The sequence below is a fragment of the Cynara cardunculus genome, assembly GCF_001531365.2.
Source record: "Cynara cardunculus var. scolymus isolate 2C chromosome LG 16, CcrdV1, whole genome shotgun sequence".
In the NCBI taxonomy this organism is placed as follows: domain Eukaryota; kingdom Viridiplantae; phylum Streptophyta; class Magnoliopsida; order Asterales; family Asteraceae; genus Cynara; species Cynara cardunculus.
The window spans coordinates 4,733,026-4,745,109 of record NC_037543.1 but is presented as its reverse complement, the minus strand read 5'-3'; the positions used below and the strand labels follow the sequence as shown (position 1 = coordinate 4,745,109).

Here is a 12,084-nt window from a genome sequence, read left to right as displayed (position 1 = left end):
GATAATTATCCTAATTATATTTTAGATTTTTTATATTTTAAAATGAAATGTTTACCATTTATTTGATTATATTTATTCGCAATTAATTACACGAATTCAAACATGGAGCTTTAATAAGTTGTACTTATGCATAATTTATTTGTAATCTTGAATTTTAAGTAATATGCAAAAAATGATTTTTAAAAGTTTTTGTCAAATATTTTATAATATAGTGTATATATATATATATATATATATATATGATAAAACTCTTTTCAAAAAAATTAATAGAATTTCACATTTTTCTACATTTTTCTCAAAGTTGGTAAGGTGGTTGTTGTGTCCCGGTCCCTCTCAAACAGACCATCTGAAACCTGCAATTTTGAAAAACACTAAGTTGAAAAAATAATCCAATGTTTACTGCTAAAATTACTATTAGTTGTCGTTGTTGTTGTTGTTGTTGTTGTTATTATTATTTGTAAATTGAATGAGCCTCTATATTCATAATCATTAAAAAGATGTTAACATTAAGTTTTACAATTTTGTGTTTTAGTGTGTTATTGGAAGAATTTTGTATTTTAACGAGATGCATCTTTGTTTTAGGGGTGTTTGGTTTGTCGGAATAGAATGGAATTGGAGGGATATGGATTTGAATTGAAATCCATTCAAATCATGTGTTTGGTTTGTATGATTGTTAGGATTTAAAATCTAGGGATTCATTTAAAATCCCGTGACTACTAGATTTGAGAATCCTTTGGAAAGACATGGTCTTTGAATTCCATTCCCGTCGGATTATTCTGCCCTAATTTGCAATCTTTATCGTTGCATTCTCGCTTGAACAGAACCATGCCCTTCTCATCGTCTCCATCTTCTCCCACGTTGGTCGTCTCCATCTCTTTCTCCCACGGTGGTCGTCTCCATCTCTTTCTCCCAAGTTGCGTCTCCCACGGTATCTCAGTTGAAAGCATTCTATTTTATAATGAATGATCAGCCAGTGATCGTCATTAATCACAAAAATAATACATCAACAAGACTGTTGCATTGACATATTGTCATTAGAAGAACACACAAATTAAAAATTAAAAAAAAAAAAACAATTCTGAGATGTGTATATATAAAAATGATCATATAAGAAAAAGAAGTTACAAAATTCAAATTCCATTCTATAGAAATAGTCAGACTCAAAATAAAGTTAAAAATTAAGAAAGATTAATTGTTACAAACGAAGAAAAAAATGATTTCATGTTCTCAAAAAGAAGAAAAAGGGAAGAAAAGACGTCACTTTTACGATATACCTATTAAAAATATGTTCTATATAATGAAATGTTTGGTGGTTTTATAATTTTAATAATCTTTTTTAAATGGTTTATTTTCTTTTCTTTCATTTCCTTCTTTCCCTTTCATTATCTTTCTTTCCTAAAAAAAAAGTTTCGAGAACAGGAGTTTTCTTTACTTTCCTCTCATATCTCTCTATTTCCTTTGTTTTCTTTCATAAAAAAGTTTCAAGAACACAGCGTAAAAATGGATATTGATGTGATGACGAACAACCAACAACCGGTAAGAATAAACAATTAAGGAATAAAATGATGAATTAAAATATAGAATGAATAAAAAATGTTTCTCTCTTTAAAACCTTTAAAACATTTGGAGACCCAAGTGATCAAAAGCCCCATGCCACGACATCATCGCACACCCTAAGACAACCCCTGAAACTACGTTTGTTAAGATCAAATAATAAACTTAATAAAGAACTCAATTAGATCAAGACATATAAAATTCCATGACATTCTCCATATTTCTCTCATACTATTTTGTTATACTTGTTCTTTATTTAGCTCTTGATTTATAGCTTTTCATTGTTAGTTTAGGATTGTATCTTCTAATATTTTTACTTCCTGTTGTATTTCATATATTGAAAATTATGAAGAAAGAAGATTTATGTATGGTATCAGAGTGGGTTTAACACCACAATTGAATTTGAAACTGATGACCATGAAACCCATTAAAATGGAACTGTTGAATTTGAAAGCACCAATATTGAGCAAGTCAGAGAAAAGAGAAGCAGGTCAAGAGCCAAACACTTGGAAGACTATGTAGTGAAACTTCCTGCATCAATAGACCATGGCATCCCATCTTCAATCAACAATCCTCAACAGTATGTCCCTTAGCAAATTTTATCTCTTATGATAAGTTATTGGACTCACACAAAGCTTTCTTAGCGGCCATCAGTTCCAATGATGAGCCGAAAGACTTTAGTCAAGCTGTGCAGGGTCAAAATTGAAGAAATGCCATGAAGAAGGAGATATAGGCACTCGAAGAAAATGAGACACAGACCATTCAAGACTTACCGAGTGGAAAACAAGTTATAGACTCAAAATGGGTCTATAAGATAAAGTACGAACCAAATGGCGAAATAGAGAGGTACAAGGTGAGACTCGTTGCAAAGGGTTTTACTCAGATGTAGGGAGTATTTACCATGACACGTTTGCTCCGGTGGCAAAGTTGGTCACTGTTAGAAGTCTCCTTGCAGTTTTCGCTAAAAGAGACTGGATCATTCATGAATTGGATGTGAACAATGCATTCCTACATGGGGACTTAGATTAAGAAGTCTACATGAAAATCCTGCAAGGTTACGACAAAGGAGGAGGAACCAAAGTCTGTAGATTAAGGAAATCCCTCTATGGTTTGAAGCAAGCCTCGAGGAACTGGTACCAAAATTCACATCAACACTCCTCGAACTCGGATTCAAACAATCTCATTGTAGACCACTCCCTCTTCATATATAAGGAAAACAAAGTATTTGTTGCTACTCTTATATATGTCAATGATGTAATTATTGAAGGAAATTATCAAGACAAGATCCAAGTAATGAAGACCTATCTTGACAAGAGGTTTAGCATCAAATACCTTGGCCCTTTGAAGTACTTCCTTGGAATAGAAGTAGCTGGAATGATGGATGGCCTAGTCCTAAGCCAAAGAAAATACACCCTAGACATTTTAGAAGACAGTGTGATGCTAGGGTGTCGACCATGCTCTTTTCCAATGGAGCAAAACTTGAAACTCGAAAAGGACAATGAAGAGGTCTGTGTGGATGCCAACAAGTACCAAGGACTTGTGGGGAGGTTGCTATATCTCCAAGCCACGAGACCCGACCTCACATACTCGGTAAATTTTCTAAGCCAATTCGTCTCTGATCCTCGACAAGAACACATGGATGTGACTATAAAGGTTCTGAGATATCTAAAGGCAACACCATGACAAGGTGTTTTCTTTCCAAAATAGGGGAATCATTTATTCACATATTGCGATGTCGATCAACTTGGATTTCCTTTCACGAGAAGGTCACGAAAGAGATAAACCTTACTCTTGGGGGGAGCCCCGACTCATGAAAGTCAAAGAAACGGTCCATTATTCTCCCATTCCTTTGCTGAAGCCGAGTACCGTGCCATGGATGTGTTGGCTTCTAAAGAACCTTGAAGCTAAGAAAAACGGACCTACACCCCTCTTTTGTGATAATCAAGCGGCTTGACATATCGCAAACAATCCAGTCTTCCATGAACGCACCAAACATGCCGAGATAGATTGTTACTTCAATAGAGAACGAGTCAAAACTCAATAGATAGAGCCGTTTTACATTGATATGAAGATGCAAATAGAAGATCTTTTTACCAAAGCATTGGGAACTCAACAACTTGAGCCTTTACTCAGCAAGCTAAGCATGCGAAATTTACATGCTCCACCTTGAGGGGAGTATAAAATTCCATGATCTTCTCCATATTTCTCTCCTACTATTTTGTTGTAATCGTTCCTTAGTTAGCTCCTGATTTATAGCTTTCCATTGTTAGTTTGGGATTGTATCTTCTATATATTTTGACTTCCTGTTGCATTTCATATATTGAAAAAAAATACCATATAAACATTTAAATTATTTTAATATCTTAACTTGAAAATATTAAAATGTTTAACAAATACATTCTAATGATTTAAAATGTTCGAAATCTTTAAATAACTTTTAGCTTTGATAAACCTTTATTGCTTGGTATAAAATTTGAGGCTTTAGTTTCTATAAAAATTCATGTTGTGATCTCTAATTGAATTTCTTATCATGCGTTATTCCTTTGCTAATTAGCATGAAAATGTTACAATCTCCATCAAATCCGATCATGATCCACGTGTAAAGAAAGAATTCAAAAGGCAGATAGGTGATGCACGAAGAACTTGTGTGCATCCATTTGACTTAGTAGCACACAAATGATCATTTTAATATTGTGACGCTCAATACAAACACTATAATTAAAATGCAAGTTTGACACACAAAAACATATACTTGAAGCAAAACAATATACATGTGAATTCAGTTGTCATTAAAGCAGTGAATTAAAAGGTATTACTAGAGGTAGTCCTGCATTCTAGTGTATTTGATATCAGGGTAGAGAAGAGATGCCTCTTCAGCATCATCTCCAATCTTGAAATTTGTTAGACAACCTTTGTAATAGACATGGTAGTAATAAGTCCATCCCACTTGCTCAGCATGCCCTAATTTTTTTGTAATTAAGTTCACAAAACATTTGTAAACCATTAGCATATGGCGGTATTGTAAAAAAAAAATACGACTCTTAAAGGTGCTACCACTAGGATTCGTTTTGTAGCGCTACCAATGGGCATCATTGGCAGAAAATTGAAAGACTACAGTAGCATATCAAAGCTTATATTTGAGTTTTAACTTTTAATTGCTAAAAATGGTAAAACACAAAAACGCTAACCGTAAGTCACTGAAATTGGAACCCATTTATTAGTGTTTTGTACTATAAAGTATACATGTTCCCTGCTTCATGAAAGACAACAACTTCTGGATTTTTCTCAACGCCGATTCGGATATCTGATCTTTAGAGAACGTATGTCTCGTAACCTTGTTCTAAACTGGTCCGCACTAGTCACTTCCTTAAGTGATGCAGTGTGATAAATAAATGAAGGTTGATCCCGTTGATTCTTTGAATACCGGTAACAATCCCTTCCAAATCGAATCACAAGAACTCAAATTTGGGACCAAAATTCAAAATTTCATAGTCAAGCTATTACCATCCAGATTACACAAGAAACACATAAATAAGAAGGCTAAAACGAAATGGACCTGAAAAATAATATTGGCCGAACATAAAAGACCAAACATAAAATGTAAAATTGGTACAAAAACACAAAAGTGTTTAAAAACATGCTTAACCAACATTTTTAGGGCTCAAAAATCTCGTAGGAGTCCCGTAGCATAAGTTTTTGGACTGGTCATGGGCCTAAAATGGAGTCTCATGGCAAAAGATATAAGTGTAAGCTCGTTTATGTGCGACAAACTTTGTTAGCCCGGTTATAGGCCTCCAGGAACAATAGGTTCTGATCTTTCATGCCAAGGCATGCATCACTAAGTGTCCAGACCCCCCAATGATCAAAACTTTGCTCTTCATCCTCATTTATAAGTGTGTTCTTTTTGAAAATTCAATGTGGATAATTAATGTGCATGGAAGCCTCAATTTAATCAAGAGCCTCTAAAATCACTCTTGTTGAAACTTGAAAGATAAGGAAATGATAATATTTAATATGAACTAACAGTAGGTTACGCCGGAAAAAAAAAACATCTTGAGGCTAATTGAAACTCTGGTTTTCTTTTCCAACTCTTGCAAAGTACAAGGACGGTCACTAGGGTTTGTATTCCATTAATAGTTTCGTCCGTGGCCCTAACAATTGTTAATTAAGATCATTTGTATAGCTTCCTCACGTGCAAGTCATGTTGGATGCATTTTAGTATTTTGCATATTTTTAATAAAATCATTTGTATGAAGGCACTTCATGATTGCTTCCAACGAGCCTAACTATAAGGGACGATATTCATAACGAATTGAAATACAACCCTGAGTGATCCTTGTAGTTTCAAAAAGTTAGGGACAAATACCATAGTTTCCACAAACCTGAGGAACTATTTTTGTAACAAAGACTCCTCACCATCCACCAACTTATGACTCCAAAAATAAACAATCCTCATCATCCATCAAAATCAAACCAAAAAACTTACGACTCCATCTACAATTATCTATCACCTATCTCAACTTCTTCATCACCTTGCCCATACTTCAACCTCCCTGTCCCCACGACGATGCCACCTAATTGAGCATATCTATGTCGATGTAGCTGCCAACAGGTAAACTGATTAACAATGCATTAATTGTGGTAGGAGCTATATCGTCAGAGTGTAAATAGGGTTCTTCGAGACGATTTTGTATGTCGTAGTGTTCCATGTATACTGTAGAGATTAAGATTTAATTTTTTTTATAAATATGAGTTTTCATAGTTGATAAAACAAATTCCGGGTTTGATTTTTGTTTATGTGATTGAAATTATTGTTGTAATTTCCATTTTAATTATTTTTCCAAATTTATGAACTTTTGTTAATGTCTACAATGAATTTGGATGTAAAAAAACTGAAGAACATGGAGAAGGTGAATGTAAAAGTGAAGGAGATTGAAGATGAATATAATGAAAAGATCAAAAAGATTGAAAACAAGAAAATTCACACAACCTTTAATTGCTTGTATGAATTCTTTATGCACTTAAAAAATTAAAAATTGTAAATGAACTGAATCGATAACCTTCTAACAAAATAAAAAAAAAAATATTATTCCATAACTAATTTAAAGTAAAAAATCAACATCATAATTGGCCATGTCGACAATAATATTGAGTTGTCTGTCACATTTCACAAATTGAGCATGCTAATAGGTTAATCCTTAAACCAGTTATCTATTTGTTTAAATATTTGAGATATCACATTTTACATACAAAAAAAAGGTTTTAAAATATACATGGTACACAAAACAGGAATCAAAACAAAGTAGATTGCCTTTCATGCAATTTAGACGCAAAAAAGTCATTTATTCAAAAAGTAAGAAATCTTTTGGAAGGAAAAAACAAGTTGATGGTAAAGTTGTTTTCTAAAGTGGTAGGTGATCTGAAACAACTCAAGAATATAGTGATGTCTCAATCCGAATACATTTGATTTTATATTAATTAAAGTTAATCTATGGTGATGTACAGTTCGGTTTAGGTTTAGAGCATCTAGAGTTAGAATTGATCGCTAAGGCAACCAATTTGATTGAAGATTTATTAGAGTTAATAATGACTAATTAATATTGTTTTTTTTAAGGATTAGGGTTATGTGATAAGGTTAGCATCAGGGAATTGAAGGGTTTAGAGTTTTATTTTGTGACCGTTATCTTTGTGAGATACAAGCAATCTAGAAAGTCAAGTGATGTGAGTTACGTTGAGTAAAGAAAATTACATGAAATTCGGGTTAGGACTTGAAGTTAAGGAATAATGTTATAATCAGTTGATAGAACTAATTAGTAATTAGCTCAATTGATTCAGAATTTTTTGCACCATCATTGTTTGTTTTGTTGATGGTAGCTAGCTAGGTACAAGTAAGAGAGTAGATATTGTCCCTCAACCCTTGAAAGACATCAACGAATTTACCTTAAGTGCAGTTAGGGGTAGTCTCTTTCTTAAGTTTGCTTCTAAAGGAGCAAGATGACTGCTATAATAAATCAGTGCCAATTAGGGTTAATTTAAGTATTTATGTTTAAGCTAAAGATTTAATACGTTATGGTGGTTGGTTTTATATGTGGTTTATCGTTCTTGTATATGTATTCATACTAGTTGTGTGTCCATGCAATGCGGCGGAATGTGAAATTTGAATTAATATAAACCATCATATCGAGTTTAATATTTTTTTTCTTCGAGTTTATTGCTATGAGGTTAACGTTGGTTTAGCCCCTATAGTTACTCGTAGCATTTGGTAGTATAGAATAGATCTTTCTTCGTCTCATTTATATACTTGATTATATAATGGGTTGTGTGCAACTCCTGCTCCCCCTGATCCTCAATCATGGTTTCGTCCTTGAGAACATGTACCTTTTAAAGGATTGTGCTACACAAAATAAGGTTGGACAGAACAATACAAAAACTTGAAAACAGGAAACCCTACAACCTTCCACAATACAGAAACCTCGAGTTTAATGCATAAGTAACACCAAATGGGATAAAAAAAATTAAGTTTTAATTGATGAAAGTTTTCAAAAATGCAATCAACAACATAATAACTACTATCAATTAGAATAAAAAAGAAGTGTAGGCTTAGAAATTTTATCCATAGTAGAAGCCTTGTGATGAATGCTCATCCGATTAACAAAAAAAATTAGCTTGACTACTGACTCTCTGAAAAGAGAAATGCTTGACTTACTTCTTTACTGGTTTAAGTTAGGTTTATAAATTTAAACCTCGTTGTACGTTTAAAACGTTGAACAGTAGGTATTTGCTAGTAATTGGAATGATGTATAGGAAATCCATTTGTTGTTACAACTTTCAAGCCATCATCATAACCAACATATTCACGATTATAGAGGGTGTAGGTGGTTAAAAATTAACATATGCATTTTACATGCGACTTAATCAAGATAACTGTAATCAATTACATACACAGTTGAAGCAAATACAATATCAATACGCAATGATAACTGTAATCAATTACATACATAGTTGAAGCAAACACAATATCAATATGCAACGATAATTGTAATCAATCAAAGGTATTGTTTGAGGTAGTCCTCCATTTTAGTGTATTTGATATCAGGATAAAGAAGAAAAGCTTCTTCAGCATCATCTTCGATCTCAAAGTTCGCAAGGCAACCTTGGTAGAAAAAATGGTAGCAATGACTCCATACTCCCTGCTCTGCTAAATCTTTMTCTGCAACACATCATTTCTAAATCATTATSWGCSACTAAAAMRATGAAACAACTACAGACCCTCGATTAAAACATGAATGTAACAACTACATCACAGAAACGTCAATCAATGCGTTATTGAGAAATGGTGTCACCTTTCATGATATTGAGAATATCTTGTTCCGACAAAGACGACTTCTTGAGCTCTTTGCCGATGAGCTTCTCCCAGATTCCCACAACTTCCCGTTGTGAAAGTATATTCGCCGGAGGCCTCAAGTAGACCGTCTTGTTAACAGTGCGTGGATCGTCTATGGTTCTGATCGTATATGCTGCTACATCATCTTCATCCATAAATACAGCTACATAATTGTAGCCCAAATGTGTTAACATACGATGGTTCACAACTTGAATATGGATTTCATTAAAGGTTACAAAGTGTAAGAGATAACAACATACTTACCCTTTTGATTGCCATCTCCATACAAGACGACTGACTCTCGTGAAGGAATAAAGCGGCCGACTTGACACAGCCCTCCGACAAAAATACCAGCGAAGCAATTTGCAGAAACGTACGTGAAAGGGATGCCCGCATCTTCAATAGCTTTTCGCACCACCATTTTTTCGTCAAAGATTGCCCTTCCTTGTTCCATTGCGTCCCCCATTCTAGCTGGATTCGCACCAAACTCAGACGGCAAAAACCTCTAATAAATATGTATTAACGTTAGCCAAAATGATTTGTATAAAAACTTTGGCAAAAATCATTTGTTGGTGATTTTAGGGTCTATTTTTTGTAATTGGATTTACAAGAGAATATAGGGTAACTAGTTAAGCTATGGCGGGGTTCGACGGGCCACGCTCCCTTACGGGGTTCTAGGGCCGGGAAGCCCCTGGCTGTCACTTGTTGAAATGATTTGAAGCGTATATATACCTTAATGTTTCCGGCCTCTTTGATGGCAACAAGAAGTTTTAGTTGAAGCAGGAGTTGGTGGTTACCAGATATTGTACATATCACAATATCTACTTGCTTCACCGCTTCCACGAGACTGCGATGATCGTTAAACGAACCAATGAGGAGACGAGCTCCCTGCTTCTTGAACGACAGCAGCATCTGGACTTTCTCAACGTCAACCCCGATATCTGATCGTTGGAGAACGTATGTCTCATGGCCTTGTTCTAGACTGGCCTTCACTAGCCTTTTCCCAATGTATCCGGTACCCCCAATGATCAAAACTTTGAGCTTCATCCTCAATTCTCTATGTGTTTTGTTCGTGAATTCAGTGTGAAGATTTTATGTTCATGGAAGCCTTATATAATACAATAAGGTGTTCTTCAAACTCCATAATCCATATTGTCATATTGACCATACTCACCATTTCTCCAAAGTATATGTATGAACCTCAATTCTCTCCACAATGGTTCGTTAGAGAGTATTAAATGGGGATTTTACATATTTACACATGGTATCGGAATCGGAGTCAAAATCTACCATTTTAAGGATTGAACACTTTAGGACAGTAAATTTGCATGTTAGACTCTGGTGAAGGGGCAGACGTGTTAAATCTCTCATTGGCTAGACTTATATCATTTATATATATATATATATATATATATATTAAAACTCTTTTCAAAAAATTTAATAGAATATCACATTTTTCTACATTTTTCTCAAAGTTGGTAAGGTGGTGGTTGTGTCCAGGTCCCTCTCAAACAGACCATCTCAAACCTACAATTTTGAAAAACACTAACGTGAAAGAATAATACAATGTTTACTGCTAAAAGTATTATAAGAAGTTGTTGTTGTTGTTATTATTATTATTTGTAAATTGAATGAGCCTCTATATTCATAATCATTAAAAAGATGTTAACATTAAGTTTTACAATTTTGTGTTTTAGTGTGTTATTGGAAGAATTTTGTATTTTAACGAGATGCATCTTTGTTTTAGGGGTGTTTGGTTTGTCGGAGTAGAATGGAATTGGAGGGATATGGATTTGAATTGAAATCCATTCAAATCATGTGTTTGGTTTGTATGATTGTTAGGATTTAAAATCTAGGGATTCATTTAAAATCCCGTGACTACTAGATTTGAGAATCCATTGGAAAGACATGGTCTTTGAATTCCATTCCCGTCGGATTATTCTGCCCTAATTTGAAATCTTTATCGGTGCATTCTCGCTTGAACAGAACCGTGCCCTTCTCATCGTCTCCATCTTCCTCCCACGTTGGTCGTCTCCATCTCTTTCTCCCACGGTGGTCGTCTCCATCTCTTTCTCCCACGTTGCGTCTCCCACGGTATCTCCTCTCGTTTCGTCAATTCTTCGATCTATTGTGGTTTTCTTGTTGAAGACTCACGATTTGCAAAATACTTCTCTTTTCTCGGTCCCTTCAAAACAAAGATGCATCTCGTTAAAATACAAAATTCTTTCAATAACACACTAAAACAAAAATTGTAAAACTTACTGTTAACATCTTTTTAATGATTATGAATATAGAGGCTCATTCAATTTACACAAAAATAATAATAATAATAATAATAACAACAACTTATAGTACTTTTAGCAATAAACATCGGATTATTATTGTTTCAATAATAAATTGACAATACTATATGCGCAATACAGCGAGATAAATCTCGATTTTAATGTTTAGTTTTTATTCTTTGTCTCTATCGATATAATACGATTTTATGTGGTTTTGAGAAAGCGATAATGTTTTTATTTTTTAATGAAATATAAATTTGAAGATAGCATAAAATTTTTAAAAAAATAAATCGATATTAGTATCAAATTAACTATTTAATAGTTCTCGTTTTTTTTGTGTAACTTCTTTAATTCAATTTTTTATTATAATTTAATTTAGATTTAATAACAAAGTAATTTATTTTTGGTTTAGTAATATAATTTTTTATAACGATAATAATTAAACATTCTGTTAGAACTCAATTATTATCTTAATTATATTTTAGATTTTTTATATGCAAAATGGATGTTTATTCTGTATTTAATTATRTWTATCTGCAGTTAGTTAYACGAATTCAAAAATRAAGTTTTAATAAGTTGTACTTACGCAAAATTATTTGTAATCTYGAATTTTAAGTAATATGCATCAATAAACAGTACTTAGTACATAAAAAATGATTTTTAAGAGTTTTTGTCAAATATTTTATAATATASTAGAAGCGTACTCGCGCAATACAGCGAGATACATCGTGATTTTAATATTTCATTTTATTCTTWATCTCAGCTGATGTTATGATATGGCTTTATGTGATTTTGAGAAAACGATAATGTTTTTATTTTTGAATAAAATATATGTTTGAAGATATCATAAAAATTTGACAAAAA

The 12,084-nt window shown here is 33.3% G+C and overlaps 2 protein-coding genes across 2 annotated transcripts in view; both read right to left on the bottom strand.

Annotated features, from left to right (window-relative positions):
- Positions 1-947, bottom strand: part of LOC112529620 (bifunctional pinoresinol-lariciresinol reductase-like) — a 4,932-nt gene extending 3,985 nt beyond the window's left edge. Inside the window, exon 1 of the mRNA XM_025140948.1 lies at positions 744-947. Coding sequence (XP_024996716.1) covers positions 744-947 — 204 coding nt within the window. The remainder of the gene's footprint in view (positions 1-743) is intronic.
- Positions 948-8,469: 7,522 nt separating this feature from the next.
- LOC112529297 (bifunctional pinoresinol-lariciresinol reductase 2-like) lies at positions 8,470-10,137 on the bottom strand. Its single transcript, XM_025140513.1, has 4 exons — positions 9,671-10,137; positions 9,203-9,443; positions 8,898-9,101; positions 8,470-8,764 (listed from the first exon to the last, which is right to left on the bottom strand). Exons 1-4 carry the CDS (start codon positions 9,983-9,985, stop codon positions 8,601-8,603), a joined length of 924 nt encoding a protein of 307 aa, XP_024996281.1. The 5' UTR covers positions 9,986-10,137; the 3' UTR covers positions 8,470-8,600.
- Between the last annotated feature and the right edge of the window lie 1,947 nt (positions 10,138-12,084).